Below are 20477 nucleotides of genomic sequence, written 5' to 3'. Positions count from 1 at the left end.
GAGCATACCCTGCTTGCAGGGGTCCCAGCCAGTCTCCATGAGACCCTGGACCACTTAAGGAGCTTTGGTGAGCTACTGGGGGGAAGGGGGAGTGTTTGCTGACCTGGCCTGCAACTGTTCATCGAAGTGGCTCTCCAGCCCAAATAATTGCCCAATCCTGAACTAGGTGAATTTATCTCCTGTAAATACAGGTGAGAGCAGCTGTGGGATCCAACATTTGGGATCCAAATGTTGTAGCTTTAGCACAGAAGGCAAGTAATTTGCCTCCTAATATTATGAACTTGATAAAGAGCACTAACAACAAGATTTATTTACTTATTTTTACGAGTTAGTAGCTAACCTGCTGATTTCAATTAACAGCTCAAAAAGTATTTCTGGTTAAGTGAAAACTGGGTGACCTTAAATATAACTTACCTGATTGTTAACTTATACTGATTGTATACTTATGCTAATTACTTTCTCATTAGCAAGAGACCCTTTACTACACTCTCATGGCTAGTTGGTAAAGAAATTGTTCTGTTACATTAATCTGTTATTTTTTTCACTTAACCTCATCAGCTGCATTTTCTTTGCATCATCTTTCCAAAGCAAATCATTTCATTGCTGATTTTGCAAGTCTGGAGAGAACCATCTATCTCTGGTTATGTAGTTATTTTACAAATTATCCTGAACTGCATGAAGTTCTTTTGGAGAAAACTATTGTTAGGATTTCTAATGAATGGAAAAATGGAAATCAAAAGTGGAAAAACCAACCAACCAAACAAAAAAACGCCATCACAATTTATAGGTACTATATGTTTGGATATGTGACCTCTAAAATATTGGTTACTATAGCTGACAGGAAGCATTTTATAATCTTTGCATACTGTACATTGATGGCCTGCTATATTCATTTTTCTTTGGTATAGTCAGCAATTAATTTTCTCCTTTTTCAAAACTGGAATGAAAGCATTAGTGCTTGTGATTTTCCATAAGTAAAAACAAATACCTAACCATTTAAAGAGGCTCTCCAACTTCTTGTCTGGAAGGTCCATTTTAGAAGGCTAATGAAGCAACAAGAACTGTCATTAAAAATGGGAATAAATCAATTCCTGTATCAATAGGTCAGCTTTGTGAAAAACTTGAACATTCATATTTTTAGATGAAATGGGATTGTCCACCTAAGATTTTCCTGTGAGTGGTTTTAACTGAACTCAAAATTTCACCATCAATCTCATCTGCACTTAACAAGTCATTTACCTACTGGTGAAGTGCATCCATAAATTCCTCCAAAGCACTGAGTGAGATGGCTCCAAAGCCTAATGAAGTCAATGGACAAATTTCATTTGACATCAATAGGCTTTGGACCATGTCTGATATAAGGCAAAGAATTGCTCGAGTCATGGCACATGCTTTCAAAGCAACAGAACTTAACTTCGGCTGTTTACATTACAGTTGTGATGCTAATATCTGAAAACTGAGGAAGTTTATTAGTCATAATGAGTCATCACAATAAAAAGAGTTGCCCTTTAAAACTGAGCTTATCAATGTGGATATATTAGTCACAAAATGTGTACAACGAATTGGTGCCCATCTTTTTTTAAAGGAGTTTATATAAATTAGATCCAACTGATCACATACCTTGAAGACACAGACCTGCTAGTTCCACAGCAGTTTCGTATGGACATTTCAGTCTTTAAAGAGAAGACATTAGCTATAACAATATATTTTTTCTTAATTTATGCTTTTTATGAGCCCTTTCTAAGATGAAAATAGAAAAGCTGTCTGATACAAGAAATGGACATATGAACCTTGAAGACTCAAATGCATTTTACTTAAATCCTTCAAATCACTGATAATTTATACAAAATTAAACCAGTATTTCTTTATTTGGTAATTTTTCATTAATACTGAATACATGATAAACTGCACTATAAATTAAGCTTACCCTATAAATAATGATAATGTTAAAGAAGAATAGGAAAATAATATAATTCCCTCAATATATCTTAGGAAACATTTCTAAGGAAGACTATTTTGCTTTATAAAACTTTTAAGGTGATGTATCATAGATGCCCTTTTATTAGCATGGGTGAAGCTATATACCACACCTACATATTTTTCCTAAGAATAATCTATACAAATAATGCTGAAACATTTGAGTGTCGTTTTCATGCCCTTGCATCTTCCATTCTAAAAAACCTGATAGGCTCACATTACATTATAAATCAGAGGTGCTCCACCTTTTGGCTCTGTGGTCCAGATGAGCGGGATGGGGCCAGTTCACGGTCCAGATCAGGTCCAATGCCACCTGGATTGGGCCTCATGCACCAGGTTCTCAGGCCTTGGCACCCCCTGCTGCCATGCATACCCAATGTTGTGCATGAGGACATGCTTCCAGGTTTGCAGGGCTCCCCACAGGTTCAGAAATTTGCCAGCAGGGGAGAAGCAGTTAAAGCTGCCACTGTTTCCCTACCACCAAATTTGTTCAGGCCCATGGCGAGGCAAGCGAGTTGGGAGACATGGCTCCATGGGCCAGATCTAGCCTGCAGGTTAGAGGTTGAGCACCCTGTTATAATCATACAGACCTAGTTATATAATTTAATTATTTCTATCTATTGAGTGCCCCTGGTCCTCTTGTTTAATCAATAATAAACCTGTTTCAGGTCAAGACCAAAAAGCAGCTAAACACAGTATTTATTGTATTTAGGTATTTATTAATTAAACATTTTTCTTCAGTCACACAACACCATGACAAGATTTATTTTTATGAAGACTGGGTGCAGCTACACATGCACTTGACTGTGCAGTAGACTAATCTGCTGTGGTGTAAAGCATCACAGCCTAAATGTGCGACGCTACTAGACTGCAGCAAACTGATTTTTGTCTGGGACAGTACTACCTTATTGCAGTGAAAATAACTGCACCTAAATGCACTCTTGTGCCCCAGCCGTCCTGTCCACTGCCTGATTCTACCTCCTGGAGCCTGCAGCTGACTCCCTCTTGCCAGCCTGGGGCTCCTCCACCCTGGCTCAAACTACAGCGGTCCCAGGCACAGGGTCTGCACATGCCACCAGACCGTAGCAGTTTAGCCAGTAGCTAAACTAGGCTGGAATTTATTATGGCACCTTAATGGCACGTGTAGATGCACCCACTGTGACTCTGTATAGGATGTTTTTTTCTCCAAATAAAATAAAGTATTAGATTTCTTTTGTGGAACATTATTCTCAGAAATAAAACTGGGAATATTCAGTTTCACCTGCATATGTATCTTTTTTTCAGACTGCTTGCTATATATATTTCAAAGTAAGAACTCTGAATGCTCTTCATTTTCTTAAGGATCTCATTTTGATGGATCATTTCTTAATAAATGTTAATATTGTATCTGAAACTGAAGTAAAATGATAGAACATGTATGTTTAGTAAGATTCAGATGAATATCATTTTATTCGTAGTTATGTAAATATATTCATCTTGCATACTTTAAAACAGCTTGTTATGAAATAATGCTCAGTTACAATTAAGTTTTCAATATATGAATAGTCATTAAGGATGATGGACTTATTAAGGTTATCGTATGGATAGTATACTATTGAATGTGTGGATTTTTTACATGATTAATATAACTATATTTTATCAATTAAGCCATGGTATACATATGAATATATTTCTGTATTCTAAGGGGAAAAAATATTGCCAAATATGTATTTAAACAAGATGAAAAAACCAACCCATACTTACTTCCCTGAAAGAATGTCTTGCCGAAGCTGTAATACGAACAGGTACCTAACAAATACAAACATGAAACATCAACTGTATGAATAGACATGTTTCCAGACAGTCCTCACCAAAAAAAACAACAACAAAAAAAACCCCACATTTACTCAAATATAAGATGAGGTCCCCTCCCCCAATCAAAGGGAAAAGGGCTCTTTGCCTTACGTTCGCATACAAGAAAACCTCATTAAAGACATTGTTTATCATTACATTACTGTCAAAAGCAGCATGTGCTCAGTAATGGAAACTAACTATGAAGGGGTTTTTATGGAAATTTTTGAGCAAAACTCAATCATTCAAACACCATATATGGTGCTACAACCAGCAAGTATCCTCTACCCGAGACTTTTCAGCCTGGGGGTTCGGATATTCCCAAATCCATTGGCAGGCATCCTACGTGCAGGCCCAAGCCCGGAGGTCTTGGGGCTCAGATACCCCTAAGTCTTACTTGCCCTTAGCCAATGGCCACAGGAGCAAGCTAGGGAGTGGTCCCCCATTTCCATAAAATAGGCATGTAGCCAAGATCCTCCCACTGAGAAGCTACATTACACTCTCGTAAGGTGTTCTATCTGCAGTGCGTTGGACAGATCTGCACCTACTACTACACAATGCCATTCTAAGATGATTTCAGCTGGGTAACAGACCAGTGAAGCAACTACACTTGATCTTATCCTACAGGAGGCAAAGAACCTGATTAAACGTACCATAAAAATAGGTTAGTACAAGCTGCACAGTGAGCGCAGCCATGCAGGCGCGCTCATGCCGCGTTGCCAGGCATGCCTATGTGGCTGTGCATGCCATGAAGCTTAGAGAGAACGCTGTGCCCAGTGTACTCAGTCCCCCTCAGTGCTGAGTCTTTTCAGGTCATAGTGAGCCACTACATTGAATATACTTCAACTCCCACAGCCAAGCTGTGCCTCTCTTTCCCATTTCCAGTTACTCCTGTTTTTCCATCAACCTTAAACGTCTGACAAAGTTCACCCACAATCCCTCTTTCAATCTGTCTCCACCTATAGCATAGGATTAGTGTGGCCCCATCCTCCATGAAGTGAAGCCAAATCAGGTTGCCCTGAACCTCATCTGCATATAAAGTTTTGGACCATCCTAGAACTCATGACAAGACCTCTCAGTTCCAGTCGTAAGTTGGGGGCTAAGTAGCACATGGATCATTTGTGGGGGTATCTGGAGTACATACACATACTCAGTAGTGCTGAGATATGGGATCACCAGGGCTTGAAACGCTGCTAATTCTGCTAGGATCCTGCTCAATGCACTATACAGCAAACCATATGCCTTTAGGCTTCGGACTAATATCATCCATAGTTTACTAGGTACAAAAATGCTGCTTAAAGGTGTTTACGGAGTACCTATGCTAAAACTTGCAGATACTTCAAAAAAGCTCAAATGCATCAATTCTATAAGAATTAAGTCTATGGGAACCCATAGTACAAAGTCGGTGTTTTCAAATGTGTCCTTCACTTCCATGTGCTCAGGGACAGTGAGGTCTGATAGTAAGGTGTGGGGAAAGAGTTGCAGGAGAAAGAAGATAGGAGGTCAAAGGTCAAGGTGGCCACCTGCCCCCACCCAGATTTATTTTCCTTGCTGTAACAGTGAGAAGAGAACAATTTCTAGGCAAACATCCAAAAATTAGATTCTATACTTGGGAATCTATAGGAATTTCATAATTTTTTATATATAGAATGCATGGAGCCTGAGAAACAAGGAGGAAGAACTGGGAGTCCTCACACAGTCATGGAACTATGTGACTGGAATAACAGAGACTTGACCAGATAGCTCGCATGACTGGAACACTGTCATGGATAGGTACAAAACGTTTAGGAAAGACAGGCAGGGGAGCAGAGGAGGAGGAGTTGCACTTTATGTAATAGAACTGTATGATTGCTCAGAGCTCCAGTATGAAACTGGAGATAGGCCTGTTGAAAGTTAGGTTAGGGTCAGAAGGGAGAGCAACAAGGGTGATGCCATTGTGGGTGTCTGCTATAAACCAGCAGACCAGGAGAAAGTGGAAGATGAGGCTTTCTTCAAACAGCTAGCACAAGTTTCCTGATCACAAGCCCTGGTTCCCATGAGGGACTTCAAACACCCTGATACCTGCTGGGAGAGCAATACAGCAATGTGTAGGCAATCTAGGAAGTTTTTGGGGAGTGCTGGGGACAACTTCCTGGTGCAAGTGCTGGAGTAGCCAACTAGGAGCCATTCTCTTCTTGACCTGCTGCTCACAAACAGGGAAGATTTAGTGGGGAATGTAATAGTGGATGGCAACTTAGGCAGAAGCAACCATGAGATAAATTGAGTTCAGGATCCTGAGGAAAGGAAGAAAAGAGAGCAGCAGAGTGAGGATCCTGGACATCAGAAAAGCTGACTTCAGCTCACTCAGGGAACCAATGGGCAGGATTCCCTGGGAGGCCAGTCTGATGGGGAGAGGAGTCCAGGAGAGTTGGCAGTACTTTTAAAGAAACCTTACTGAGAGCACAGGAACAAACCATCCCAGGAAAACTAGCAAGTATGGCAGAAGACCGCTTAGCAGGGAATGATTTAGTAAGCTAAAACACAAAAAGGGAGCTCACTAGAAGTGGAAACTTGGACAAACAACTAGGGAGGAGTATAAGAATATTGCATATACAGGGATGATATCAGGAAGGCCAAAGCACAACTGGAGTTGCAGTTTGCAAGGGAAACGAAGGACAACAAGAAGGGTTTCTGCAAGTATGTCAGCAACAAAAGAAGGATCAGGGAAAGTGGAGGCAACTTAGAGGATGCAGAAAAGGCTGAAGTACTCAATGCCTTTTTCACCTCAGTCTTCACAGGCAAGATCAGCTCCCAGACTACTGCACCTGGCAACACAGTTTGGGGACAATGTAGGCAGCCAACAGTAGGAAAGAACAGGTGAGGGACCATTTAGAAAAGGACATATCTGCAGTACTGTGTCCAGTTTTGGGGCCCCCACTACAGAAAGGATGTGGACAAACTGGAGAGGGTCCAACGGTGAGCAATGAAAATGGTTAAGGTCAGATATTAGGAAAAACTCCCCCAGGAGGAGGGCAGTAAAACACTGGAACAGGTTACCAGCATTCACTCTAAGCTGTGTGGCGTGAGCGGCCATGCAGGTGCTCCTGGCAGTGTGGCATGAGCACAGCTGTGCAGCTGTGCAGCATAAAAGGAACGCTGCAGGTTACCCAGAGAGGCTGTGGACTCTCCTTCCTTGGAGGTTAGACCCAGCTAGACAAAGCCTTGGCTGGGATGATCTAGTTGGGGATGGTCTTGCTTTGATCAGGGGGGTTGATTAGATGACCTCCTAAGGTCCCTTCCAACCCTCATTTTCTAGGACTCTAATTATTTGGGGGTGATCTTATATTTGAGTAAATATGGTAAAACACTTAATGATAAATTTCCAGAAACTGACTTCTTGACTGAGAATGGCCTTAGTGCATCCGCCACAGTGAGTACTGTAAACACGCAGAAAATGTTCAGTACACTGAACACTCAGTGGAATCAGCAGAAGTGGAAAGCCTTCCTCACCTTTCAGAAGCCAGTTCCAGAAAACTTCCTAGTTTAGCACAGCAATGAAATCATAGGCGTGTACTCAGAAGTGAGCATAAGTGCAGGCTAAATCAATGGGATTTAAGTGCTTTCCTGATCTGGGACCAAAACGATTGATGGAACACAAAATTCCAAAGCACAGAAACCCAAAGGTTCCTAGAGAAAGTGGACATTGACCATAGGGAATAGTTAGACAGTGGCAAAGAGTCAAACTGTAACGTTACTTATTCTTTAAAAAAACCAAGAGCTCTGAAAGAGAAAAACAAGGATTCCAGGGAGAGAGCTGATAAAGAGAGGCCTACCTATTGAATACATTGGGCACTTCCATGGTCACCCCTGCTGAAGTATCCAAGTCTCTCCCATTCTTTACTTAAAACTCGCCTCCCTAACTTACAGATGGGGATCGAAGACAGAGAGATGAAGTGACTTGTTCCAAGAGAACACAGGAAAGTCTTCAATGGAGCTGGTTCTTCTTCCATGCCCTGGGTTAGCACACTAACCTCAGGACCTGCCATTGCCCCTCTCAGGCTGCATATTAGATTTTTGTTTTCAGAGAAATAAAATACTGACATTTTTCTAGGGGTGAGAAGGAGGGCAGGAACAGGACAGGGATGGGAATGGAAATTGCAGTGTAGGACTTTCCACACAACCTCTCCTTCCCCTGCAACCACCTCAGAATACATGGCTCTTGCCATGACTTCTGGGTTAGGTAGTCCCAATCTGAAACAAGAGATGGGTGGCAAAGATCCCAGTTCCAGCCTCTCCTGCTAAAAAAGGAGCTGAGAGATGAAGCTGATGATCAGTTAAAGACCCATCAAGAAAATAAGGCCCTGGGATTCAAAGCAGGTGTGGAACAAATCTCTCTCTTTCCCACTTTTTCTGTTCATTTCTCCACAGGTACTTGAGAACATGTTGGAAATAGGACAGAAAGGATAAGTCACTCAGTTGCTAGCATATTCAGTTCGGACTCAAATTAATTTTTCACACCACATCAAGATGAGAGAGGTAGTGAGTTGACCTTTCAATATCGAGTAGACTAAGCCAGCTCAATACAGAAAGGGAAACAGGAACCAGAGGCACATAAGCAAGCTTTTTATGCCCTGTGCTATGGAACAACTCATGATGCATAAAATTAGGAGCCAGATTTTTCAAGGTTAGGCCTGCATTATACATGTCTGGTGTACAGAACACAGCTACTACCTAATTTGCTATTCAAACTAGTTCATCTGCATTTATAATTAAATCAAGGAAGATGTACATGCATTCTAATCCAGGGAATCTGTCCCTACTGCCTTGTCCATAAAAATCTAAATCAAGGATGTTAAAAATACAGCTCACAGGTCAGATCTGGCCCATGAAGCCCTACAATCTGGCGTGTGGGACTTGGACTGACCCAATGAGCCACAAAGCACGCACCATCCTAACCCCACACGCTGCATTCAGTGTGCAGAGCCAGTCTGGCTGCATGCAGTGCACAGGGCTGAACCTGGCACCATAGGTGCTGCATGTGGCACAGGGGGCAGTCCAGGGTCTGGATTTGTCCCACAGACTGTCCCAGAGTGCCAGAGACAGTGTGCAGGGCCAGTCCAGCATGGGTGCTGCACATGTCACAGGGGGCTGATTTGAGGCGTGCACTAAATATGGCGCCTTTTCCAGACCAGACTTGCATGCTGTCTCTGGGGCCACTCTGGATTGGGTCCACAACGAACCCCACACACAGGAGCCAGCATGCAGGGCCAGTCCAGCACAGACACCTCATGCAGCATATGCTCCCGGCCCGCTCCATGCATGAGCCCCGGACTAGGGCTGGAGTGCACTGCACACAGCATACAGGGCTGGTCCAGGGCATGTATTGCATGAAATGCCTCCTCCAGAGTGGCTCTGAGAACTGGCTCTGGTGCATGGGGTTGGTTTGTGGACTGATCCAGCACACAGACTGGCCCTATGCCCCTCACCTGCCCCATAGGGCTAGATAAGTTTGATACCCTTGGTCTAAATCTCATGAGCTCTGCTGATGTCTGGGGAAAACTCCAGGCAATGCAGCAATATCACTTTGATAGCATGAGGGATACCCCAGCTCTCCCCAGGTCAATGAAACACTGCAATTTCCTCTCTCTGTGAAGGCTGCTAATGCATGCATCTCAAGTTGCCATACCCCAACGTCAAGTGACAACAAAGGTTCAGTAAACACATGCTCTCTTGTCTTTCTAATGAAAACTAATGAGGTCCTTCAGATAGAAGTGCTCCCACCTTTCCTTGGTGCATTGTATTTCAGCTGTTTGCTTTTAATTGCAAATGGAAGGGGGGAGAAGAGGGAATTTCATCACTTTCCTATTAAGGTGTTAATTGTGACAGCCTCAAAAGGCATCTAAATCCATGAAAATGTACAATATAAATACTGAAATCTAATGATTTTTTTTCTTTTATAAGTGATGACAAAATGATTATTTGGACTTTCCTTTAGCTCATCTCACAGCTTCCATTCCATTCTCACTGAAGTATCACTGAATTTACACCTGCTCAGTTAGCTCATTCTACAAATTAAAGGGAAACATCCTCTAACCAGCAGAGGTCTGACAACAGGAACAAGAACTTTCACAAAGAGACTTCTATTCTTAAAATATTTTTTTTCCTTTGCCTAAACTTGCACGAGCAAAGATTGTGTTCAAATTGGTTCTGTCTCCCCCCTTCTTCTCCATTATGTCAACATAGTCATTTGCTAGTTAAGTGAATTTCTTTAATTATCCTTATGTTTGTAAAAGGAAAGAAATGGAAACACTATTTTGTAGTTAGAAACAGCAATTAAAAGCATCTTTAATATTTTTCTACCATTTTCTGTTTTTAGCAGTGATTGGCTTGCAAAAGCCATCAGATGTACTTTTATAGGAAATGTCTCACTAGATTTCATCGATGATGCATCTAGTCTGGCGTCCTATGCCTGAGAGTGACTAGCATCGTATGCTTCATAGGAATGTGTAAGAAATCTCTTAACAGACAATCATGTTAACCTGACCAAAGGGTAAATTTAACATCAAACTTACAGCCCCATGTAAGAAGGCTTACAACCTTTCTAGCATATTTTATATAAACACTTGTACCAACTATAAGTGAATTTTCTCGTTATTATGCCACATCTAATTTTTGTTTTTGACTCCTGTAATCTCTTGCACTAAATTATGTTAGTGGCAGTGAGTCCCACAGGTTAATTATGCTCTCTATAAAAGCATGTCCGTTTATCAGGTTATTGCTGTGGCAGTAAATTGAAAATGGGATATTGAAACCTTTGTGGTAGTTACATCAGTGGGCAATAAAAATTAGCTCTTTAATCTGTTTGTCTCACAGCAGTCAAAGAAATACTTAACCACTCTAGCACACAGGGGAAGAAATAGTAAACAGGTCTTCTAGAAGGGTCTGATAAACACTATTAAAATGATCAACTTAATCTTTACAATCTTTAAGCAACAGGATGGCACAGAAGCTTGTCTTGATTAGCAGTGCACTAATTAACAAGAAATAAATTAAAAGGGGGAAGGAAAAGAAAGGAAGGAAGCAAGATTGCCAGATTTTGAGAACTAGAGATAAAATAAAATATGAGAGACAGGCCTACTCTCCCATGTGAAATAAGCATGAAAAAAACCGGAAGGCCAAAGCATGAGAGAAGCTAAACTGGGCCAAAGAGCCTCTTCATTCATGATGCAAAATCTCATCCAAATCATGGAAGGCTCTCCAAGCAGAGATCATGGGTCTAAAGGCCACAAAACAGCCTGTGATATGTGGCATTTCCTCAAAAGGTCACACGTCAATCTGGGAAGTCTGTACATGATTAGTTGCCATCAAACAGCTTTCATCAGCTCCAGACGTGGGAGGTACAATGAAGGAGAGAAGAACAAGCAATTTACTATACAGCCACTCCTCCCAAAAGTGTGCTGCTTTTGGGTGTCTCAACATATTTTTCCTTTTTTGATGATCCACACCTGGGGTATCAAAACTGAAATCAACTAGTGGGCCATATTCTGTGTCAGCAGCCAGGGTGCTGGGAAGGTAGAAGGGAAGGAGAGGAGGGTGGTGGTCATTCAGCCTGCAGAGCTTCCTTCCACACCCTTCTGCCAGAGTAGCTGTATCAGTTAATACCCCTGCTGCTCATCACCCCCTTTTCATGTTGCTGACTGCCGCTGATTTTCATAGCCAAAGCTCAAAAACTCATGGACAGGTGGAAGGAAATACCACAAGTGCTCTTCTAGACAAAACAATATGAGAAGCCAAAGGAAAAAAATCTTTAGTAAAAGGTAAAAAAGGACATTACATCCCTTAGATGCTAAAAACAACCCACCAAGAAGTCTGAGCATGATACATATTCACACCAAGGCAGTGTACGTAACCCAAATATCTCCCCCCACAACTTAACCCCAAATATAACCCTACCGTGAGGCATTAGTTTATTTCCTACCTTGTAAACTCCTCATGAAGGTTGTTTGGTTCTGATGAATAGTATTTAATTCGAAAGTGCAAAGTGTAAGGAGGTCCAACTGTATATAGAGAGAGTTTAAAATAAAGTTTACACAGGTTGTGATCTCAAAACCTGTGCAGAGTAAAAAAATGAAAACAAGAAATCCTCATCCCACTAGCATAGGTCTGTATCTTAAACAAAAACATGCATGCAAGAAATTAAGGGCTTGTATACACTGTAGTGGAAATGTCCTCTGGGGAACATGCTATACCCATCCATGTTTGCTTGAACTCTCCAAACGCAGAAGTATCCTGATGAGGATGCTTGGGGACATCCCTCTACTGACACACTCAAACCCTCATTTTCTGGCGCATCTGCAGATAAGAATGGGTAGATCATATCTGGGCCTGTCCAGGGTGGGACACACTGTTGCAGAAGTGCAAACAAATGCCAAGATGTCCTCAAGTGGCACATAACTCTTTGCCATTCCAACCAGTATAGTAATTAAGCAGATTCATTTTTCAAGCAAATATTTCTCCAAAGGTTTCCCTTTTAAGGTACTGTGAAACGAAGCAATTTCAAATTGATGTGAAAGTGCAAAAAATCTCCCCTCACTGCTAAAAGAAACTTTTCTTTCTGTTTCTAAACATAAATGCCTAAATATTGTAACCCGGGTGGCGGTCCAATAGTTGCCACCCCTGCCCAAATATCAGGGATGGTGTGGTGAGAGTGGGGCAGGGCTTCCAGCCAGCACCAGTTTACTTTCCAGCTGGCCCCTGCTCCCCAGAAGGTCTAACACTTAACTGATTTAACTATTTACATTTTATTTACAAAACAAGAATAACAGGAAAGGTTATTTATAAATGAACTTAAATGGCATAAGCAGAATCACAAAACAAACCAGAATGCATTAGTCAAACCTTGACACAAGAACCACAGGTAGGGTAACTGGCAGCTTTCAGCCACTGCTGAGATGCTACAGCAAGGAAGCAGGGTGCTCGCTTCCGGCAGCTCCAACAGGCTTCCCAATAAGTGACAGACTGCAACAGTGTAGGCTCCTCTAGTCTGCAGCAATCAAGTTGTACCAAACCCCAACCTCACCAAAGAGGCTGAAGGGTGACCCTCCGTGGCAACCAAAAGGCAAGCAATAAGCAACAGAGCAGGCTCCTGCAGCAATTGGCATGATCCAAGCACAAAGCTCAGGGACTCCATCCGATGACAAGCAGCTGCAGAATAAGGTACATGACTGAGTCCCCTCTGAGGCAGACAGTGGCAGAGGGTCAGCAGCACAGGCAGCTCCCAGGGGTTGCTGCTCTAAACCCCTGCTCCAGATGACTGGCCAAGCACCCCACATGCCTCGCGGCTCGCGTATCCCGCTCAGAGTGCCAGCCTGCACCCCAAGTTCCTGAGGACCCTTGTCCTGGTGCTCTGCCGATCCTCAGGATCCCAATGCCTTGCCTGCTGCTGTCCCGCTTCCCCGGGGGAGGTAAGGGGTTTCCTCAACTCACCGGCTCAGCTCCCTGCTCCAGATAAGGATGCTGCCTGCACTCCTGGCCGCTGCTTCTTCTCTGCAGTGGAGTGGGAGGCTGACTGCCACCCCTAGCCTCCGGGACACCCGGCATGTCCAGCACACTGCGATGAGGCCTTGGGGCACCAGCTCTCTGCCCCAAGCCCTGGCCACTGCTCCCTCTCTACTGCAGGGCTGGAGGCAGGGCTGACTGCCGCTTCCTTCTCCCAGGGCCTTCGAGGCTCTTCAGAGGTGTCTCTCTGCTTCCTCTGCTGGGTCAGTTCACCCCAGCTCTTAGGCCTCCTGCGTCGTTCCCTGGAGTCACTGTCAGCAGCCCCCACCACCAGTTCAGCTGCTGCTTTTATCCCCTCCGGCAGTCCCTCCCTGGCTTGCAAACCAACCAACCAGGGCTCAGGGTGGCTGGTCCACAACTCCAGCCATCCTCTTTTCATGCGAATGAGGGGATTGAAAACCCCTTCTTTCAATCGGCTTCTCCTTTCCACAGGGCAGGGCTCCCCTGCTCCACCCTTGGGGTTGCTCCGAGTTCACGGGCACTGTTTCTAGCCCCGGGTAAGTATCTCAAGCCAGTCTGGTGAGCCCACATTGGCAGTCTGTTACAATATGTTTAGCCAATACATCTTTGCTGATTCATGCTATCGTGATGCGCAGGCAAAGATCATAAACAGACTGTACGTCATACAGGGCTCTAGAGGTGAGAACTATTACTAGTGAAATGCACCACACAACAGACAGAAAGCCAGTGCAGTTCATGAAGCATACTTGCAAGATTCATAGACTTTTCATAGATACTTGCATGGACTCATAGACTCTGGGCAAGTTTACGAGCAACCTAATCTGACACACAGCATTATAAACAATAGAATTTTACCCAGTCATGCCATAAGTGAAGGAAAAGTGTCTGTCTATTTAAACCGTACCTTCCAGAAAGACATCCAGTCTTGGCTTGAAGATACTGGGACACTGATAATTAGTATCTATCGAGGTTTTTACAACAACCACCACTGTGGTATGTGTGCACCTACTCACTGCTTGTTTTACTAAAGATATGTACAACTGAAAGGTGCACTAGTTGCAGCTTTTAAGCAGTCTGTCAGGGATACAGGAAAAAGTGCTTTTTAAGAGTCGCAAACTTGTGGATCAGTAGAGACATCTACATCCTCAACACACTGGTCATGTCTACATGAGACACTGACTGCACAGTAGCTAGTTACTACTGCGCAGTAGCATCACGTGGCACAGAGCTTCACGTGATGCTACTGTGCAGTCAGTATCGCCAACAAGCCATTTAAGGACCATATTGTGCGGTAACTGGTTACTGCACAGTCATTTAGTACTTGTATGAGCAAGAATGCAAGGAAAGGCTCTATCCCACAGAAAGAGAACTATTGCAACCCTTATCAAACGGCTTTGCTTCCCTTCCACTTCTCCCAGCACAGCTCACAGCCAGCTGGTTTTCACATAGTCCTTTATCTGGATCATGCACTGGGAAAGCAAGTAATCCTGCTAAAATGCTAAGAAATATTTTTTTGTTTCTTAAAGGTAGCTTTTCCTTCTCCTTGGAATATCAGAGAATCCACATCTGCTGATCACTTATCCAATTGCAGAAAAGCAGACTGAGATGTGATGAAAAGACAATGATAGAACCATAGAATCATACAAAATGAGGGTTGGAAGGGACCTCAGGAGAACACATAGTCCACGCCCCCCACCCTTCTCAAAGCAGGACCATCCCCAACTAGATCATCCCAGAGAAGGCTTTGTCTAGCTGGGTCTTAAAAACCTGCAAGGATGGAGCTTCCACCACCTCTCCGGGTAACCTGTTCCAGTGTTTCACTATCCACCTAGTGAGAAAAGTCTTCCTAATATCTAACCAAAACTGCCCTTGCTGCAACTTGAGACTCGCTCCTTGTTACATCATCTGCCAACACTGAGAACAGTCTAGCTCCATCCTCTTTTGTATCTCCTTCAGGTAGTTGAAAGCTGCGATTAAATCCCCCCTCAGTCTTCGCTTGTCTAGACTACGTAAGCCCAGTTCCGCAGCCCCTCCATACAAGTCATGTGCCCCAGCCCCCTCATCATTTTTGCTACCCTCTGCTGGACTCTTTAATCTGTCCACATACTTACTGTAGTGGGGGGGCCCAAAACTGAACAAAGTACTACAGATGTACCCTCACCAGTGCTGAATAGAGGGGAATTACCACTTCGCTTGACCTGCTGGCAACACACCTACCAGTGCAGCACAGTATGCTGTTAGCCTTCTTGGCAACAAGGGTATACTGTTGGCTCATATTCAGTTTACCGTCCACTGTAACCCCCAGGTCCTTTTCTGCAGAGCTGCTACCCAGCCAGTCAGCACCAGTCTGTACCAGTTCATGGGATTGTTCCTAAGTACAGGATTTTGCACTTATCCTTGTTGAACCTCATGAGATTCCTTTTGACCCAATCCTCCAATTTGTCTAGGCCGCTCTGAATTCTAGCCCTACCCCACAGCATATCTGCTATGCCTCCCAGCTTGGTGTCATCTGCAAACCTGCTGAGGGTGTACTCTTTGCCATCTTTCAGGTCACTGAAGATATTAAACAAAGCCAGCCCCAGGACCAACCCATGGGGCACTCCACTTGATACCAGCTGCCAACTAGACATCAAGCCATTGATTATTACCCTCTGAGCAGAATGGTCCAGCTGGTTTTCTATCCACCTTACAGTCCATTCATCCAGCCCATACTTCCTTAGCTTGCCTGTGAGACTTACAGGAGATGGTATCAAAAGCCTTGCTAAAATCAAGGTATACCATATTCACTGGTCTCCCTGAGTCAACAGAGCCAGTCATCTCATCATAGAAGGCAATCAGGTTGGTCAGGTATGACTTGCTCTTCTGATCAACCAAATCTAAGATTACTGGTTAAGTCTCCTAAATCAAACATGAACACTTGGCCTGTGTCCACTGCCAGCAGAAGTCAGCTTCCTAAGACTGCCACACTGTATTATATCCAGACCCATAGATATCCAGGATTTTGTAAAGTGGGGCGTGGGAGCAATGACTGGCACTGCAGGGACAGCTGCACCCCCACTGCCAGCCTCCCCCTTCCCTTCCAATTTGGGGCAAGCAAACCTCACCACAAAGAGCAGCAAATTAAGGACTACTTTTAGGTCTCCAAACCAGAAAAGAATCTTTGACCTCTGCCACCTCCATTCTACTCTGCGTTCAGTGCCAACGCCTCTCTCCTCTTCCGCTGCTACTGCTATCCCAGGCTGACCAAGAGGCAGACAGAGCTCCAGAGCCTCTCCTGCCACACTATAGCCAGACTGCAAGAAGAATTGGGCTCAGCCAAGGAAAACTACAATGGCGGCAGCAGCAGCAGGTAAGTTCTCCTTCCCTGAACCTGCATCCAGGCTGGCAGATCACACTGTGGGCAAAGTGGAGGATTCAGGGGGAAGACTTTAGGGACTTAAAAGAAGTTCTTGACTGCTGATCCTGGGGTGTGGTCAGAAAGGCGGGCATGACCATGTCATTGTACCTCCTCTGGATCCACCCTTGCTCAGGTCTAAAACCAAACTGTTAGGAAACCACAATCTGAAGGACTTCTTTGAACCCAGAGCTATTTCAGAACTTAATTTCTTGATCAAGGGTTTCAGGTTGGTTGTCTTAGAGGGGTGGAAGGATCAGCATGTTAAAAGGATTAACACTTTTTGTCAATGAAGTCCCCAGGATCTTCTCCCTGGCACCCACCAAATCGCAAGCAGCACCGGTCCAGTTTGCAGTTCACTTACATATCCAGGAACTAAATAAATGAAACCAGGAGAAAATGCCCCAGTGCAGATTCCAGGGAAGGCAGTAGATACTCCCTGTGCAAAAGCTGAAGGGGCTTCCTGTCATAACTTCTAATAATAGCTTTCAAACCTTAGGACCCACCACACATTGCCCATTTCTAAGCCATTGAATTTGGCGTTTTAAAAAGCAAAAGGAATGAGTACCCTCCTCACTATGCAGACTCCCTACATACAGCCAGGGAACTGGAGGGCTAATATGCTTTCTAAGCTGATCTTTGGTCCATTGACTCTATTAGAACAGCAACTGCTCTAATAGCAACCAAAGCTTGCATTCAGACGGCTTGCCATAAGCCTAGTCTTATGGCAGTGGAATTCCAAGCATCAGTTTCCTCCCCACAAAAAAAAGGAAGGGAATTTTTGGCAACCATGAAAGTCGATTTAAAAAAAATTAAATAAGAGAGCTTAACTTTATTCCACTCCTCCCTGCAATCCTTGCTTTCACACAAGAAGATTTAGTTGGCCAACCATTACATTGAAATCATTATCTGAGAAATATTCAGTCTATTAAAGGCAATATTTAAAGATTCACAATCATTTTCAAAAATATGTTAATTTACTTATTAAGGGAGAAATAAAATAAACGTACACTTGCATTACTTACTTTTTATTTGCTTCTTAATGGGCTTAGAATGGTCCAGCCAGTGCTAAAAAAAAAAAGAAAACAAGTGTTTAAAAGTTGTTCATTTTTAACATTTTATTGGTTTTGTATACTCTATAATTGCAGCATAAGTTCATTCAACAGAGCAGGGCTCTTCTCCAAGAATGAAATTTCTATATCTTCATACCCCTTTGCAAAACTTATGGGTTTGTTTTCATGAGAAAATATTTGTCTCAATTTATATAAAACTCAGGTGCCTGTGTTAGTGATAACTTGATTTTAAAAAATTTATATCCAGCTCTTGGAGCTGCCTCTTTCTGAGACAAAAACCAAAGTCAAATCTGTAAAGCACATATATCATTCTGCCAGGGAAAAACCTTCACTCCCTATACCCCAAGCACTGGGCCCAATGTTTAATCATAACCAGGGACCTACTCATATCGGGATTTCATGAAAATTATGAAATCGGGTAATCTCCAGGAAATCCACAGGGAAAAGAAAATTACTAAAAATAAAATGCTGACTCCACAGTGTGAGTTAGCAATCCTCCTGGCTATGCAACCCACCGGGGGGAAGGGAGAAATGGGGCTGCTGGCACAGAGGCGAGTAGGCAAGATGGCTGCTGCCCCCACCCCTCACTGCTGATTGGCTCAGAGGGCTGCCTGTCATGCCGCCCTGCCCCTCTCCACTAATCAGCAGCAAGGGGTGGGGACTTAGGACAGGCAGCCCTCTGAGCCAATCAGTGGCAGAGGCCAGAGCAACTGGAGCTTCTCAGCCAATCAGATGCGTGTCTGCACGTGTGTGGGGGGGAGGGGCTGCCATGATAAGCCTCAAAAATGGCAGTTGACCCCATGATCTGCTCGTGAAATTAGCCAGCTAGCTCCTCCAGTTGGGCAGACCCCTAATCATAATTCAAGTCCCTTTGAAGCTAACAGTTTTGCTGTTGCTTGGATCTCCATTTGAGTGTCTTTGGTGTGAATTCCTGTCTGCTCCTTGGTGGCGGTGTCTAAGGCTCACCCTACTGTATTACTCTATCTATAGTGTTATTCTTCAGCACAGAGGTGAAGGCTTTGTCTACACAGAAAGCTCCTGGCAGCTTAACAAAATTGCTTAGGCCAGTGCTTTTGTTCTGTAATTATTTGTAACATGTAAATAAGGGTGCTTTCACCCATATAGTTTATTTTGTCCAGGAACACAGCTCTACTGGCAAACACACACTTTTGCCAGTGTAAGAGAAGTCTACACTGGGAGGGCTTACCAGAGCAGTTATTTCAGCAAACCTTTTCTAGCACAGACTTGACCCAAGGCTTAAGTGTGTCAGTACAGTGTCCAAAGTGAGGATCTACTCCTGAATGAGGCATATAGCTGCTGCCACAGTATAAAAATTAAATGATAATGGTATATCCACTCATATTACAGATGATTATTTGGGCTACCTGAAGATAAGGTAAGAAAATCTAGTTTTTTTTTTAAATTTAAAAATCAGTAAATTAGTATGTTTGAAACATAGATACAGAAAGAAATCCACATTCTTTTTTCTTCTCCCCCTTCCCCCACAGCCTTTTTGGAGGGCCATTTCCTTTTTATATTCATCATACCAGAACCACAAACCTAATAGTATTCAGCTGGTCCTGCTTTCCTTCAGCTAAATGCACATGAAAAGGATCCATTAGATAGCAAAAATAGTTTTATTTATTAAGCTTGCCTTATCTTAAAGCAAAATTTATGAAACAGCTACCAATGTATGCAGTACATTAAAAAAATTCCCAACACAGGGCCCACAGAGTACACAAGTCACCTACACATAAGAATGAAATAGAAAATACTTCTGCATGTACTTTTACTTTTAATTTGCCCTGTGATGGACTTTTATTCCCTTGATCAGGTTGCCAAGTAGGTCAACCTTACAGAGCTGATAATTGCTGTCAGAGTGGAAATAAAATACTAAAATTTATACAAAACACATGCTTTGTAAATGTAAATGATTTATCTTGTGTCTATTTAATTCTCACACAGTGAATATGAAGAATTACAGGAAACCCTCTAGAGCCATACGATAACTTATTTCACTTTTCTGATAAGAAATAAAATTCTCAAGTTGTTCTCGATTGAAATTATGCAATTAGACCTCAATGAATTTCACCACATCTAATACATAAACCTTTTATTCTACTAAACACACTCATTAGCAAAACATCTCTCCAATATTAAGAGAAAGCTTTGTCGAGTTTCAGCTGAGTTAAAAGTGCCTTGATTGTTATATACCAATATTTACAGAGAAAAGAATAGAATTTAGTACTAAATGTGCCCTAACATGAAAAACTTTCTTCTTCAACATTATATTTTTACTGTTAAAAACAATAAAATTACCCTGAAAATGCTCTTTTCACTTGTTGCTTACGAGTGCTCTCAAACAGTACCACCACACAGCTTTCTGCACTGTAAATCATTAACAGTGTTTATAACAGTTTGAAAGGAGCATTGTGCTAAAATCCATGATGTAGCAAACTACCAATTGGTCTCCTCATAAATGTAAGTACCTTCCTTCAACACAAGCAATCGCTTAAAAAACGCATAAAGAATATAGTAACTAGCAACTCAGGCCACTAAATGAACGTGTAGTTGAGACAGGAAATGTACCTTATGAATCATTCATTTCTAGAGGTATGATGTACTCAGAGGCATAGGCTGCTCCAGAGGACAAAATACAGCAAACAACCACCACCATTTTTAATCACCTTTTTTTTTTTTTTTTT

At 42.9% G+C, this 20477-nt stretch overlaps 1 protein-coding gene across 2 annotated transcripts in view; it reads right to left on the bottom strand.

Annotated features, from left to right (window-relative positions):
• Window positions 1-20477, bottom strand: part of EPB41L4B (erythrocyte membrane protein band 4.1 like 4B) — a 236630-nt gene that overhangs the window by 184678 nt on the left and 31475 nt on the right. For both annotated transcript variants that reach the window (XM_019509253.1, XM_019509255.1), the window contains exons 2-5: window positions 17725-17767; window positions 11765-11843; window positions 3721-3765; window positions 1621-1673 (exon numbers count right to left, since the gene is read on the bottom strand). In XM_019509253.1, coding sequence (XP_019364798.1) covers window positions 1621-1673; window positions 3721-3765; window positions 11765-11843; window positions 17725-17767 — 220 coding nt within the window. The remainder of the gene's footprint in view (window positions 1-1620; window positions 1674-3720; window positions 3766-11764; window positions 11844-17724; window positions 17768-20477) is intronic.

The sequence above is a fragment of the Gavialis gangeticus genome, unplaced genomic scaffold (assembly GCF_001723915.1).
Source record: "Gavialis gangeticus isolate Ggan-Ray unplaced genomic scaffold, GavGan_comp1, whole genome shotgun sequence".
NCBI lineage: Eukaryota > Metazoa > Chordata > Crocodylia > Gavialidae > Gavialis > Gavialis gangeticus.
Note: the sequence above shows the minus strand (reverse complement) of the source record. Positions and strands in the feature narration are given on the sequence as shown.